Source organism: Lactuca sativa, chromosome 5 (assembly GCF_002870075.4).
Source record: "Lactuca sativa cultivar Salinas chromosome 5, Lsat_Salinas_v11, whole genome shotgun sequence".
Lineage (NCBI taxonomy): Eukaryota > Viridiplantae > Streptophyta > Magnoliopsida > Asterales > Asteraceae > Lactuca > Lactuca sativa.
In genome coordinates, this window is record NC_056627.2 from 270,173,613 (window position 1) to 270,190,735 (window position 17,123).

Genomic DNA, 17,123 nt, shown 5'->3' on the forward strand with positions numbered 1-17,123 from the left:
ATCATGATACATAACCTAGTGGGTCGGCACTGGTGCCTTCGACCGACAAGTATAGTGAGTAAAATTCATCTCTTGGTCTGAAAGATAACATAAATGAATGTTGCTCCAAATGCCATCTTTACATGTCACATATACAACAAATAGTGACCTAATCTCAAACTACTGCTCAAAATACCCATAATTTCATGAAGTCAAACTCGATCAAATTCCTAGTAAAGGTCAAAAAATCAAAAAGTCAAAGGAGGTCAACAAAGACTGAGTATGCTCGGCGTATTTAGTCATTATGCTCAGCATAAATGATCACTTCTTGTTTATGGAGCTCTAGCTTGGTATGCTTAGCGTACCACCAGGTATGCCCAACTTACTCAACCAGTTTCATTTTCCTTCATTAAGTGCTTAATCCCACAAGATACCACGTCCAAAGCTCAGATCTAGTCCCAAACATCATTCTAAGTCATAAAGTTTCTAATTTTATGATTTTCCATGACTAGTACTGGTCCAAAAATCAAAACCCTAACTTAAAACACAAATCAAAGCATCATAACTCTTGTATGAATGTACGAAAGCGACAAAGATCACATTTTTATGGTTCCAACCACTCTAAAATGTCTGAAAGGACAACGCTTATGGTTTAGAGTAAGCCACAGTCATGAACACCAATATTATGGGACCAAAAATTTCATAAAACCTAAAACCAGATAGATTTAACAAATACATCATGAAGATTCAAGCTTTATACATTATGGAGTTGAGAAAACCAATGTAGGCTCTGGATCCACAAGCTTGAGCTTCAACAATCAACAAAATTGGACTTATCTTTCATCCAAAATGCACCCAAAACACATAAAAAGGCTCAATATTTGCTCTAAGGGCTAGGGTTTCGAGTTGGAGGATTAAGAGGGTGATAGTTGATGTTAGGAAGGACCCCAAGGAGTTAGAGTCCTTAAATAAGGCTTAAATCCACAAAATTATGGTTTTAACACTACGACGTTACGCTTAACGTACCATAAGTTATGCTTAGCGTAACACCCTAAAAATGCATTCCCTATAGTCTAGTACACCTAGCGTACTAGCTAGTGTACGCTTAGCAGCCTGCCAGACTACATTTTCCAGATTAACTTCAAACAACCATAACTTCTTCATTTCAACTCCGTTTTCGATGATCTTTGTATCCACAGAAATATATATATATATATATATATATATATATATATATATATATATATATATATATATATATATATATATATATATACGAGATCTAAAATTATATCTTGATACTTATGACTAAAAAAATCTCGAACTAAAGCCGTTAATTTATGCAAGAAGCCTGAGACATAACCATTCATATTTTACCCCTCAAATTCCACCGAACAATTCAAAGTTTAAATCACATATGCAACATCATACACCTCGAATAGAGTCTGAACTCCATTAAACTAAAGTCCAAAGCCTGCATTTGATCCATTTATTGTACACAATCATGAAATAAGAACTTCTCGAAATAGGGTGTTACAAATATGGATTGAATGAGTAAATGGGTTAAGCCAAATGTCTTGGGTTAATGTTTTAGGACCCTAATTTACTGTATGCATTAGGACCCCAACTTATTTTATGCATGTTTATATATATATATATATATATATATATATATATATATATATATATATATATATATATATATATATATATATATATATATATATATAGACACACAAACACACACACGTACATCATTGTGTTAATGTATTATATATAGCTATCCATATATTTCATATATGGGCTTAATTTGTTATATAGTTATCCGGTCTAATTGTTTAACTAATTAACATAATTTTACATGTATACATATTAAGTGATGATATTAATAATGTATTAAGTATTTAAGCTCTTAATGTAGATTGTTCAAATAAATGCACAAATAATAAAATAAATAATGAATATAAAATTTGTAATATACTTACTCAATATATAAATTCATTTCAAGTGTTTTTTGCAATAAAAAGAAATGTAATTTGATGAAGAGGTCTAGAGAAACTTCAGACGGATATGCAGTTGATAGTGCGTATACATCATTATCAACTGTGTTGTACTTATCCTATGGAATACCAACAGTCTATATGTTCTTGTGCTTTTCAATTAAAAACTCAATTCTCTCATCTGCAACATTCTCTTCGATAATACATCATTCCTGTATGGTTTTTTTGGACATGCCATTTTATTACCTTCATGTATCTTTCAAATGGATACATCCATCGGAAGCATACTAGACCACATATTCTTACTTCCCTATTAAGGTGAACGACTAAGTGCATCATAATATCAAAAAAAGTGGGAGGAAAATGCTTCTCTAGGAAGCACAATGAAACATGCAAATCTGCTTCCAAGTCATCGAGCTCTGCTATTACTATTTCTTTCTGAGAAATATAATTAAAAAAAAACATAATTTGATAATATCATCTCTTGTGGATTTCTGCATTATCGATCGTACTGAAATTGGCAATAATTGTTGCATTATCATGTAATAGTCATACGATTTAAGTCCAATAAGCTTATGCTCCTTTTCACTCATCAAAGTGGAAAATGTGGAATAGTAGCCTTTTGGAACCCTTAAATATTTTAGTGTCTGTAATAACATATATCTTTCTTATGGGGTTAATGTGTAGCTTGATGCAGGCATGAGTAACTAGTCAATTTATATTGTTTTAGGTACCAACTCCGATTTTAAACCCAAGCTTTCGAGATCATTGCGAACTTTCAGTCTGTCTTTGGTCTTATTAGGCAGGTATAGCATTGTACTGGTAAAAATCTCACCCATGTTCTTTTCAACATGCACAAAATCTATATAGTTTGGGACATTGTGAAACTGCTAGTACTTGAGGCGTTTGTACCAAATGTTGCATTTCTTCCAATACTCTTCCGTGTTTCCCTTGAAGTCGATCCATCTTCTTTTAAACTTTTATTTTTATTCTTACACTTCCAACCTTTTCCTTTAGAAGTTGAATTGGCCTTCCACCATTTATTATGTATAGATTGCACTTTGTTGTATATTTGTTCCCCACTCATAGGCTTTGGGTCATATTCCAACTCCATATTTCCATTAAAACCAATCTTTTGACATCTAAATGGATGATCATATTGAAGATAGTGCCTATGACCAACATAACTATGTTTCATTGATGCAGGAAGTCTAATACAATTAGTATTTTTCCGACTCACTACACAACCTTTGTATCCGTTGTAGGGGCATTCACATAGTACACCTAAAACAGGGTAATCACTTATGGTCCATAAAACAACTGCGCACAGTGTAAACTTCTCTTCTGCATATGCATCATATGTTTCAACCCCTTTTTTGAATAATAATTAAAGATCATCAATCAAAGGTTCTAAATAAACATCGATATCATTACATGGAGAAACGGATATTACTAATGACAACATCATGAACTTCCTTTTCATACACAACCATGGTGGAAGGTTTTAAATGATGGTTAAAACGGGCCAAACATTGTGATGTTTGTTTCCTCTATTTATGTCAACCCCATCAGCTGAAATGCCAAGTCGTAGATTTCTTTCATCATTAGCAATTCCGGGTAACCTGTCATCTATGCTAGGCCATACTGGTATGTTCGCCAGGTGACATAGTACACCATCATATTTCCTACCAAAATCAAGCTTGTGCCATATTAGATCCTTTACAATGATCTTTAGTTTAAAGAGTTATTGAAAGCATGGAATGACGGGGAAGTACCACAATACTTTATCAGGAATATTATAGTACTCTTTTTTAGTGCGTGTCCACCTTCCATCTTGATTCCTCACAAATGGGACTTTTATACAAATTTGAATAGTTATTCCTATATAAAATAAAATCGTTGATACAATCATGTATCTTTTTATATCCTGAACCCATTACCTTTAGTGTTTTCTTCGCCTTATAAATAATTTTAACCATTTAATTAACTTTAGGTAACATACTCTTTATCAAATATAGAAATTCATAAAGAACTTATCAGATGCCCCGTACTTATTCTTCAAGTGTAGAAGCTGAATTAATACAAACAACTTTGTATACTTATGACATTCTTTATAAACGGGTTTCTCAGCATCCTCCAATAGTAATTTGAGCTTCTCTGGGCTATCTGAGAAATTATCTTCAAATCCTTCCACCATTTATCTTGTATTGGGAGCATCTTTTAGGATTCTCGATTCAAAAATAAAAAATGCATTATTATTCTCGTCATCAGTAGACCTACTTGTTGGAAAAGGTGTCTAAGCCCATAACTATAAATGGTATGTACTTGACCTGATAGTAGCATGGTCCATTTGGGTTGCATTCATCAAAGCAATATGTTAGGATGGATATTTGAGTAAGAGGTTAATTATGATTTATTAATATATTATAAGTATAATTTATTAATTGAGGAATCATATTATTTAATTAGTATTGGTCAAGAATTAATTTAAGAATTAATTTAGTGATCAAAAGAGACTAATTAAAATGATACATATGAATTGGGCTAAGATCCATGGTTTGATTTGTGATGGGCTTATGGATTATTTCATGAAGTATTTATCCAAATCAAATGGATGGGTCATGGGCTAATATGTATGGATTAGGGTTACATATGACCCTTAATATTCTACACACACACACACACACACACACATATATATATATATATATATATATATATATATATATATATATATATATATATATATATATATATATATATATATATAAGCTTGAAATCGGTTACACCTTGCACTCCAAGAAGTAGAATATGATTTTAGAGTCTCCATGACCTCTCTATATTCCTCCTAATTGTTCTTGGTGTTTTGTGATTACATTTGAGGCATCACACTACTGGTGCTAAGCTTTCTTTAGGCCAAGTTATTCAAGCTACTACACAAGGTAATACTCTAACCAGTTTTTATGATTCAAGTATCACCTTGCATGCTAGTTTAGGCTTCATGCTTTGGAAAATGTTTATGGCATGTATAATTAGAGAAAACTTAGATCCAAAGAGCTAGGGTTGTATATGCACCATTGGGATGTTAGAGTACATAAAACCCAACAATGGTATCAGAGCCTAGGGTGTTTTCTATTGTATTGATGCAACTATGTAATTTTTAAAGCTGAAAAAACTGCAAAAATGGATTATGCCTGGCCTACTCGACGAGTCCATATATGAACTCGGCGACTAGGTGCCTTATGATGATGAACTCGTCAAGTTCATTAGTGCACTCGACGAGTTGGACTATTAGTGAGCAGAATTTTCGAGTTTTTGGCCTGTTTTGGATTAGGAACATTACCACAAACTATTTTGATTCATAAAATTCGATTTTAATGATATGGTAATGTTAATCCCCATCCAATAACATGATGTTTGTCAAATTCTAAGATAACTACTTGATTTTTCGTAAATACTACTTATTTGTAAAAGTTGAAGTTATCATGTAACATGAATAAGTTAGGTCAAGTTGGTAAACAATCATGCTATCATAATTGGATTAGTTAATTTGATCTATATGTGTTCTTGGAAAAGTTACATAACTTGTCCTCAAGTTATGGAACCCGAAAAGTCCTTATTTATGAAACAATTAACTATTATTTACCAATAATTTGATTCAAAAGAACAGAATGACAATTCATTATGACGACAAAGAATATGTCCTTGATAAAGAGCTTAAGGAGATTGATGAATCAACTGCTACTCCCGAACAGATTTTTGAGTACAAAACTCATGAGAGGGAAGCGATCGAAGTGTCGTGTATTGATGAGAATTAAACCTCTAGATCGATTAGATCTTTCATAGGTAAGAATATGAAAATCAAACAAGACAATCACAATAAGAATATGAACACAAAATAGAATCAAATATGTGCTTATGATTCCAATAAAGTCACGCCTCAGCAGAGCTCGACAAAGAACTTCCACTATAGAGGTGAGCTAGGGTTTTCTACAAACTCAATGAGAAAATAATTAAAGCGTTGACTACAAAGACTGCATGCATGCAGCTTATATACTAAACCCTGAAACAAAACATGCACGGTTGGACAGGCCCAATACCGACAATCAAACCTGGGCTAAGGACCGAGCCCATGACGCAACATAATATTCCCAACAATCTCCCTATTTGCGTCAAATGAGGCGAGAGATTATTTCTTTTGTGTGTGGCTTCGCTGTGTTTATCACTTTGAACAGCCGAGGAATATTTGCAAGAAGTGTCTGCCGAAACTGGATATACTACCTCAGCATATTAGTGAACAACTTCTTGTCAGCTGCACTGTTCTGATCACACCTCTGAATGATCTCCAAAATATGCTCCAGGCAAGAAGTTGAGAAGAGGTGTTTGTCAACGAGAGCGAACAGGCATTTTTGACCTTCGCCCCTGACGAACATTACAGTGTGGTATTTTGAATCAAACTTCCCCTTGACCATTGTATTGACATCGCTTGCTTTGCCCATAGTCTTGATCGTGGTTCGCTTGTGAATGGCAGAAGCAATCTCTTGGTCCATCTTCGCTACCTCGTGAATGTAGCACACAAGCATTCGCTTGACATGGTCAATTATTGGCTGGTACTCCCGTGGATTCGACAATAGAATATTGTTGAGGAGTATCCAGTCGTGGGGATTAAGGTTCGGTAGATCAGCAAGGGTGAAGTTGTGAACTGAGTCTTCGGTGCTTCGAGTCACTTTGCATTTAACATTAATAAACTTCCCCGCTGAGTAGGGCTTCAAAACCTTGATAGTAGTAATTTTCTTTGAACTCCAGGTCAAGTACTGGGGTTGAGCAAACTCTAAGTAGAACTCCAACAGATCCATATCTACCTTCGGGTCTGGAGAAGGAATGGCAGCAGTTGAATTAAAGCAGTGAAAAATGAATGCCTTTCGCGTGATCGGCATGTCAAACTGTGCATCCTTAGAGTTATCGAGCCCAAATGACATCACAGGCTCAAGCCAAAGTATGCTAGGCTCATCAATGACACACCTTTGAAGCGAATCTATAGTCCAGACAGGAAACATGGACTTCTTCTTTTCGAAGAGCTCTGTCTCCTTTTGGTTTTGCTCAAGCTCAGCCTGTTATTTCTTGAATTTTTCTGCTAGCTCTTTATCGGAGGACTTTGCCTTTTGAAAAGGCTTTTTAGGATTCTCAGCATAGACATCATCTTTATTATCCGTGTCATCCTCCCCAATCTTCTTCTTCTTTTTCTCCTTATTACTGACCGAAGCTTCATTACCCTTCGGTTCAGTGGATGGTTTTGGTGCAGGAGGAGGTTGAGTTGTTGCCTTTTCTCCCCTTGTTTCGGCTGGACACTAGTCACCGGAACACCTTCAATACGACTAAGGATGTCCAATGCTGGCCTGAGCTTGTTAGCCAAGTGCCTTCTGATAGTAATGGTGATGATGGGATCATGCGCTTCAAGGAGATGAAGGAGGATAGAGTGAACATCAACAGCAGAGCTTCGAATAACCTCCCTTTCAGACTTCAAGTCATTAAGCTCAGCAGTTGTAGTACGAAGCTTGTAATTTTGCATCTTCAGCTGAGAGGTTCTCTTGTCAAACTCATCCATGATGCGATTCTCTACAGCCAATTCTGCCTCAAGTTGAGTCAGCGATCATTAACATTAGCATGTAGAGATTCATTGGCAGCTTCGATCGCTTGGCGTGCAGCTTCAAGGTTGGACCTTTCAGATTGAAGCGAACGTTGAAGGGTGTCCACCGAAGTGTTGACAGTTTGAGCATTCTTCTTAGCAGCCGCCTGCAAGGAATCTAGAAATAAGTGAGCCTCAAACACTAGTTTATCGGCTTTTGCGGTCACATCCTTGCACTCCTTGGTGGAATCCTCAACTGCAAGGGAGGCTTTCTGACATTAAGAAGTGGAGGCTTCAATAGCTTTAGCGGCCACAGAGAGCGAGGCGCTGTCTTCTTGAACGACAGATGAGAACAAGTCCTTTAAAGCAGCTTCAGAGTAAGCTGTAGAGGAAGAGGATGAGAGCAGTTGATCGAGTTTTTCTTTTACTTCCTTGAGATGACGCTTTGTAACAGGCTCATCATCATCATCCTCACTATGGACACGGTAAGGACTAAAATACGTGGAATCAAATTCCAAGTCCTCACCACCTAGAACTGGGGTGGTTTCTATAGATGGAGTAGGAGATAAGGGTTTGGTAGTGGTTGGAGGTTCGGTGGTTACTGGTGGTTTGGTTGTAACGGGTGGATTGGGAGATGTATAATGAGCCCTTATGGTAGTAGTGGTGGTAGTAGTGTCTATGAATATAGGAGTAGGGATGGGAGTTGTAGTGGATGGTTGAGTGGTTGGGATAGGAAATATAGGAGGGATGGATACTGGAATGGTAACAGGTGGAGGAGAAGGAGGTGGAGAGAGAACCGAAGCTTCTGGGGTAGGGGAGCAAGGCAGAGTATCTCCTCGGCTCGAAGCCTCATCATCAGAGCTTTTGCTCTCGGATTCTGAAAGAGGAGCAAACTGATGTTTGGGAGGAACATACTCTGAATCTGAATCACTGGAGGATTGGAGTATAAGCTTCCTAGCAGGCTTATTTTGCTTCTTCGGTTGAGGCTGTGATGGAGCAGCCTTGTCAGATTTTCGCTTCTTAGGGTTTTCCCCTTGGTTGATTTGGAAACCTGTGCCTACTTCTGGGTTTCAGTTTTCTTTCCCCTTTTCGCTGGCTTGTCAGCTCTTCAATGGAGTGAACCATGGCTGGCGTAAGCTCCCTTGGACCCGAAGACGGAATCTTCCTGTATTGTTGTAGAACATTACTCGCTGCAGAGACACAAGCGAGCATGGTTTTAGGAACAGATCCAATAAAGAAGTATTTGGTGGGATCTGTGACTATGATTTTGGTTGTGTGAAAAGTAGCAATGGAGGAGAGAAGAGAATCTACCATGATTGGAACATGAAGACGATCCATTGCCGAGTTAGTGACTATTGACCAAAATCGCCCACAAGAAATCTCTGAGTGCCTGGATGAAGAGACCAAGCTTTGCACCAGTTGCTGCCAGATAATAGTTCCAAAATCCAAATATATGCCATGGTACAGTCCATATAGCACAATCATAAAAGACTTGCTCGCCCCATCTGAGTCGGCACTGCGTTCAGAGAGTCCTTTGAACAACAAAGTGAAAAGTCATTCCATTGAGGAGGAAGACAGGACCTCTTGAACTTGGTTATTGTGGTGAGGATTTCAGTATACCCCATCTGATAAAACATAGAAAATAGCTGACCAGTAGTGATGGATTCAGGGTTTACCAGAGTTGGTTCTTGAGAAAGACCAATTAGGGCACAAAAGCGGTGCTTGGAGACAGAGGTCTTCTCATTGTGGATTTCAAAGTGAATCTTTTCATGAACCTTATCGTAGTAAGCAGTGGAGTAGACAAGTGAAAGGCAAGACATTGGTACGACATCAACTTTGGTCAGAGCTTTGACGAGAGGGAAGTATTTGAGACACTCAACCACATATAGCATGTAGGGTTCATAGATAAAATGAGTGAGATCGATGATCAGGTTTTGTTGATGTTTGATTGTGAGAAGTAGTTGACGAACAGAAGTATCATGAACGGACGAAGAGTCTGCCATTATAGAAGCTTGGAGAAGATGATGAACAGTAAGAGAAATCGCCTTTGTTCTTTGAGAGAGTTTTGTGAGTGATAAAAGGGTAAAGAGTATCATTCTAATTCCTTTTATATGTACAAGGAGGTGAGAGAAAAATCCGGCTGAGATCTTGGATTATTGCAAAAATAGCATCTGGCTTAACGGATGAACAGTTGGCATACCATTGATGACGCAGGAAAGAGAAAGGAAGTTTCCTTTTTGCACGCCATTCCATAAAATTTGCTTTTTCAAATCGCCAAAACGATTAGATAATCACTGAGTCAACTTTCACTTTATTCCAATCATCACCCCAAAATTCATTTAAATCGTCATTCCCTGTTGTGCATTATTGAACAGCCTTAAAAGAACCAGAGTTTAAAAAATTAAAAATTTTCATGCATAGAGTGTAAAAGATAAAGAAATAAAGCAAACTTTTTGCGATAATTTGTGATGTCTTAAAGAGACATAAAACAATTGATTCTGGGCACGAATCACTTCCTTCAAAGTCAAGAGAGACATTAAAGTGCTTGCTTGGTTTCCCATTAAATAACGATCAATAACTTGTTAAGAAGTATTGAAAGACATCTTTTTGATGGTTATAAAGGGTGGCTTTCGCTTCAATTCATAATTTTGATACTTAACATAAGACCGAAACTGAATGAAGTACTTATGAGATCAATGTGATCTGTTGAACAAGTAGGTAGGATATATTTTATAGTGACAAAAGAAATTATAGAAATCACAAAAACAAAAATAAACTGGATCTTTAGGGAAAGAAAAGCCTTGGTGTTAGAAAAATTCATAAAATATCACTTAAAAATAAAAAGAGATTTCATTAGGTAACAAGTAAGATCTTGAATATGAGAATTCACCGTCAATTCATTATTGGTGTTGGATTGTGGGTTTCACTTAGTTCATAGTGGCATGAAACTAAGATCATTAACACAGATTTAGGATAACCATAAACCTCAATGGTATGTTCTGAGAGTCTCAAGGGTTATATTGGTGAAACGAAGTATAATGTAGAAAAAAAAGATGGAGATGGTAAAAGAAGCAAATGTACCTCTGCTATAAAGAAAAAGAATGACCAAGCAGAAAACTCTGAACTCAATGTGAGTAGAGTAAGGTAGCTCAGGATTAGAGTGGATATTACAGTCTAGTTTGGGAAAACATGATTTGTATATGTCATGTTATTAAGACTTCACTCAAAATATTTCGAGGCTTTAGTCAACATACAACAGCATGCTTCTAGGGACGCCTAACTAATAAAAAAATTTACCTGCCTTAGCTTCAATATCGAGAATCACACTTATACAAAGAGAAACATTAGATAAAAAAAATAATGAAAAAATATTTTTGTATTTTGTGAGAATTGACCAATTGAACGAAAGAGAAAAAGATTTTTGGATTTTATGAATATAAAAATAAGTATTTAAAAAAGTGTACAAAGGAGTACAGTCAAAATACCTTGATAAGAAAAAGAAGCGAACGAGTTCAGAAGGACCGAACCCGAAATAGACCGAACGTTTGGTTCATTTCGGTTCATGGTCGAACTTCACCCAAAATAGACCGAACCCGAAATAGACCGAACATTCAGTTCATTTCGATTCGCTCTATTTCGCTTCTTACCTTTATTGAAGCGAAGGCGATTTTGGTACGGATTCGGCTTCCATCATTCCTAGGCCTTGTAGAATCTTATTGAAGGTCGCTTTAGGTAAAGCCTTAGTGAATATATCTTCCAGTTGATCGGTCGTTCTGACAAAGTGAATTTCTACGTTACGATCTTCGACGTGATCCTTGATAAAGTGGTACCTCAGTGCTAAATGTTTAGTCTTTGAGTGTTGCACTGGGTTGTGACAAATCCTAATTGCGCTTTTAGAGTCGCAATATAGTGGGATTTTCTTCATGTTTAGCCCGTAATCCCTAAGCCGACTTTGTATCCATACGACTTGAGATTTGCATGATGCTGTAGCAATGTATTCAGCTTCTGCAATGGAGAGAGAGAGAGACACAAGTTTGTTTCTTTGATTGCCAGCTAACCAATTTACCATCTAGAAATTGACATCCTCGAGTGGTGCTCTTACGATCTAATCCACAGCCACCTAAGCCAGCGTCTGAGGATGCTTGAACAAAGAATCCTGAGTTGGCTGGATACCATAGACCGAGAGAGGAGGTTCACTTTAGATAGCGAAATATGTTTTTCACTACTTGCAGATGAGGTTTGCGGGGGTTAGCTTGGAATCTTGCACAGTAACAGACTGAAAACATGATGTCAGGTCTACTAGCTATGAGATATATTAGACACTCAATCATTTGACAATAGAGCGTCACATCAACAGTTGGTTTCTCCAATGAAGATGTAAGCTTTGTCCTAAAGGCCATAGGCACTTTCACTTTGGAGTCTCCTATCATCCCAAACATAGTCAATAGTGTCTTGGTGTATGCCTCCGGATTAATAGAAATGCCTTCGGGTCTCTGTCTAATGTTTAATCCAAGTAAAAAGTTAATTGGACCCATTGAGCTCATCTCAAATTTAGTTTCCATCAACTTCCTGAATTTAGCTGTTAAGCTAGGATTCGTGGAGCCAAAAATGATGTCATCAACATAAATTTGGACTATCATAAAGTGGTTACCTTCTCTCTTGCGAAAGAAGGTTGGGTCAACCGAACCTTGTTTGAATTTAGACATTTTTAAGAATCGAGTTAGAGTTTCATACCATGCTCTGGGAGCCTGTTTTAGGCCATATACCGCTTTGTCAAGGACATAACAATGATCTGGATATTTCTCGTTCACAAACCCTGGCGGTTGCTCAACATATACAGTCTCTTCAAGTTCCCCGTTGAGAAAGGCACATTTGACGTCCATCTGATAGACTTCAAAATTTTTGTGTGTTGCATAGGTAAGAAAGATACGAACAGACTCTAATCTTGCAACGGGAGCGAAGGTCTCTTCATAATTGATGCCTTCTTCTTGAAAGTAGCCTTTGATAACCAACCGAGCTTTCTTGCGAATGACATTTCCCTCTTTATCCATCTTGTTTCTGAATACCCATTTGAGACCGACAACCGAGGCATCCTTTGGAGTTGGAATAAGTCACCATACTTTGTTTCTTTCAAAATCATTTAACTCATCTTGCATCGCTTGAACCCATTCTGAATGATCAAGGGCAGAATTAACGGTCTTTGGTTCAACTTTGGAAACAAAGGAGTTGAACATGCAAAACTCCACTTGTGAAAAGAGTGCAGCTTGTTTCGCTTTGATTTGAGATCGAGTTAACACCTTTTTTGAAGATTCCCCAATAATTTGACTTCAAGGGTGATCTTTGGTCCATTTGATAAGCGGTGGGTAATTTGGATCGCAAGAGGGATCCAATTCTGCATTAATTTTTTCTTCCAATTCTGACAGAATGTCATCATCATTGACGTTGGTGTTCTCCCCCTCGAAGGATGACAGCTTTTCAGTATCTGGATTGGTATCACCTCCTTTGATAGAATTCTCAGAGGAGCTTGAAGATTGTGACGATAGATTCTCCCCCTAGAACGATGAACCTTGATCATGTTGAAGAGATGGACCCTCCCCTGGACATTAGGAAGATCATTTGAAGGTTCGCTTGTTTCAGGCCTTTCGGTTTCTTTGGGTTGATCATCAGTCATCTTTTGAGCAACATCGTCGATGATTTGTTTTAGATTATCAACTTTGCTATCTTTTGCCTTTGATTCAGAATCAATTGCCTTTTGAGGATCATCAAATAGAAGAAAATATTTCTTGAAAAGATTTGAAATAGATGTGGTAACTTGACCATTCTTTGGAAAGATTTCTTGTGTTGCACCTTCTGTTGACTTCATCTTTTTAACATAGCTATCGTCAAAAGTGACATAGTATGTTTCTTCAATCTTCTTAGAGCGCTTATTTAGAACTCTATACGCCTTAGAGTTCAGGGAATAACCTAAGAATATTCCTTCATCAGCCTTAGCATCAAACTTGTTTCGATTCTCTCTTGAGTTGAAGACGAAGCATCTGGAACCGAACACATGAAAGAATTTCACATTTGGTTTACGATTGCTCAATATCTCGTAAGGAGTGATGGAGAATCGTATGTTTAGAAATGATATGTTCCGAGTATAACAAGCAGCAACAATTGCATCAGCCCAGAAATACAAAGGCAAGGATGCGAAACATAGCATTGTGCGAGCTGCTTCACACAAAGATCGGTTTCGTCTTTCAACGATACCGTTCTGCTGTGGAGTTTATGGGGCTGAGAAATTATGAGTCGTTCCCTTTTCAGCAAGAAAATCTTCAAAATCTTTGTTCTTGAATTCCAAACCATTTTCGCTTCTCACGTTACAAACAACTTTCCTTAATTGAGTTTTCACCTGTTTTATGAAGAGCTTTAGCTTTGGAGTAGCTTCTGATTTTTGCTTCAAGAAGAACACCCACGTGAATCGAGAGAAATCGTCCACTATTACCAGAATATATTTGTTTCCACCAATGCTTTCAATGGACGAGGGACCACACAGGTGAATATGTAACATCTCCAATGCTTCTATCACCTTTGTATTGATAATGGAAGGATGACTTTACCTACTTTGCTTTCCCATTTCACAGGCAGCACAAAGATGTTCTTTGTCAAATTTTAGAACTGGAAGACCTCGAACATGATCACCTAAAACCATCTTGTTGATATCCTTGAAATTCAGATGAGAAATTATTCGATGCCATAACCAACTTTCATCTGAGTGAGCCTTCATGTGTAAGCAAACTGTTGGTTTACCTCGAATTAGGTTGAGGTTCAAAGGATACATTTCCCTTTTCGCTTTGACTTCAGCAGGACGTTATTAGATTTCTTGTCGAAAATCTCAGATCCTTCATCATCAAATGATACCTTCAATCCAGTGCCAACTACCAGCTGTGATACGCTGATAAGGTTGTGTTGGAGCCCTTCAACATATGCCACTTTTCTTATAGAGAAATAGCCATTAGTGATCATTCCATAGCCTTTGATAGTGCCAAATGAGTTGTTGCTGAACTTCACAATACCACCATCCTTGAGAGACCGAAACTCTCTCAGTTCTTCCTTCCTCCCTGTCATGTGACGTGAGCAGCCACTATCAATATACCATTCTTCGTCAAACTGCTCATCACACATAACCTGCAAAATATTAAGCAGATTTAGGAACCTAAAGTTTTTGGGTCCTTGTGAGCCTTTTACAGGACAGGGAATAATAAGAGAAATATCAACCATGTAAGTACATTTAATTAAAGTTGTTTCATCTTTTCTTTTAATGGTGAAAACTTTAATTTTGGTTGGTTCAGATTTAGTAGGATTAGGATTTATGGTGTTGACATCAGCGTTCTTTTGGATCTCTTTTGGACGTTTGTTATCTTCTGGAAAGAGCTTTCCTTTTCCCTTTAAATATTTTGAAGAAAGAGAATTAGAATGAGAAGTGTTGGGTTTAAAAGTGGCATTGGATCCTCTGTGTATCTGATTGTACTTGTAGGGATAAGGACAAAAACTTCTCTTTCGGTTGCTATTGGGTGGAGAATCGAAACCGCTCTTGCGGTTGATCTTGCTTTGAGGACCGAAACTCTCCTTTTGGTTCCTTTCGGTCGGGGGACCGAAACCACCTTTTTGGTTGATGTTGTTCTGAGGACCGAAACTCTCCTTTCGGTTCCTTTTGGTCAATAGACCGAAACTACCCTTTCGGTTCCTTGATTCCTCTTGAGATTTGTGCTTCCTTTCTATCCTTACAAAGTGAGGATTTTGTGATCTCCAAAACCGTTTTCTTTCTGAGAGATTCTTCTTGTATCTTAGATTTTGTTGGTGTTTTCGATCAGCCACCTGTTTTGGATTTCTGTGGATGTTAGCCTTTTTCTTTGAAGCAAGAGCATGGTAGTCACTTTTAGCTGAGGATGTTTCACTAGTGGTTTGCACAGGTTCGCCCAATAAAGTTTTGGTTCCACTTGTGCTTGGCACATCATATCTTGCAGGCTCATTTAGTGGTTCTGGTATATATCTACCTTTCACTCTCCATGAGGTCTTTTGAGATAGGCCCTTTGTTTCATCAGCATTGTCTATTAGTGCTGACCAGAAGAACTCGTCACATCCGGCAGCATTATCTTCTTCCACCTTAGCTGTCAATTCTGAGGTTTGTTGTGGAGTGACACCAGGGACCGTGTAGACTTGATTTGGAGTTTTTTGTACCTTTCGATATACAAAAACTTTTTCTTTAAGAGTTTTGGACTTGTTTGTTGACGAGCGAGCGAGCTCAATAGAATTTCAGAAATCAAATTTTTACATGTTTCAGGTTCGCTCTTGACAATTTTTGAACAGTCCACCAAATCTTCTACAGAGATTTCACTCAGATCATCATCCTCATTAAATTCAGAACATTTTCAACATCAATTTTATTTTCTGAACTTAATTTGGCATTCAAAGAGTAAAATTTTTGTACAGTTTCGGTTCTTAACTTCAATCTATAATTCTCATCTAACAGATTTTTAACCATGTCCTTGTGGTCTTTGGACTTTATGTAGGATTCAATTTTGTCAAGACCAATTTTATAGGCAAGAGAGACCTCGTCAGAAGATACCACGCTTTCATAGTTGTAGGCTTCAACATCGATTTCATCCTCCTTTAACACAAGGAAGGGTAAAATCATGCGATGTATCTTCTTTCCTATTTCACAATCAAGATGTAACTGAGTGATATTAAAATAAAGTCTTTTCGCAATCAAACAAAACACATTTCGCTGTTTTAGAAGTTTAAGATTGTCTCTTTGCAAATAAATCGAATCATCCATAGACCTAATCAACTCTTTCTCCTTCTGCTCAATCCACATCCTCCTTTCCTCACTTTTCGACAATATCCTGCTAATTTGATCAGTTAGGTTAGAATTTGTGACACGGGTTTGGGTGAGACTGCTACTTATGCTTGAAAATTTAGATTTTAAGTTACTTAATTCCTTTTCATAGTTAGTAACAGGTATATTTAAAGAAGCAAGAATATTTTGTACCTTCTTGATCAACTCATCACATTCGTTGATCTGTGCACTGACAGGTTTAGCAGCAAAACACTTGTCCTCTCTCTCCTTCTCGCCTTCTATCCCACCATCGGTTGTATATCCTCTCACTTGAGACACACCTTCGGTTACCACGAAACACCTTCCTGTCACAGGTTCTTCTTTCACCATCATTGCCTTCCCATGTGTTGGCTTTCTGACTTCTTCATCCTCTGAATCTTTGGACCATACTTCCACACCACCAAACTCACCACAATTGTCTGTATCCGGCACAATTAAAGCATTCATAGTATTATTGTTAGCAGCAGACTTTCTTTTCTTGATTTCCTCCAATCTTCTCAGGAGGCTCGCTTCCTCATCGTCATCGTCTATCTTTTTTTCTTTCTTTTTCAGCATACAATCTTTTGCGAAATGGTTCTTGTGTCCACAATAATGGCAATCAAATCCTGAGTCTCCACCAACTTTCCCTTCTTTCTTTGAC

At 37.4% G+C, this 17,123-nt stretch overlaps 1 protein-coding gene across 1 annotated transcript; it reads right to left on the minus strand.

Annotated features, from left to right (window-relative positions):
- Positions 1 to 7,883: 7,883 nt before the first annotated feature.
- Positions 7,884 to 8,817, minus strand: LOC128126013 (flocculation protein FLO11-like). The gene is made up of 2 exons (XM_052763683.1): positions 8,657 to 8,817; positions 7,884 to 8,535 (listed from the first exon to the last, which is right to left on the minus strand). The coding sequence occupies exons 1-2, from the start codon at positions 8,815 to 8,817 to the stop codon at positions 7,884 to 7,886; spliced, it is 813 nt and encodes a 270-aa protein (XP_052619643.1).
- Positions 8,818 to 17,123: the final 8,306 nt, after the last annotated feature.

What these genes read in the sequence shown, in the direction of transcription:
- LOC128126013 (XM_052763683.1), bottom strand. Translation starts at nt 8,817, where the DNA reads ATGCTCGCTTGTGTCTCTGCAGCGAGTAATGTTCTACAACAATACAGG. An exon ending in AAACCCAGAAGTAGGCACAG is followed by an intron (nt 8,536 to 8,656) that starts GTTTCCAAATCA and finishes CCAATCCTCCAG; the next exon opens with TGATTCAGATTCAGAGTATG.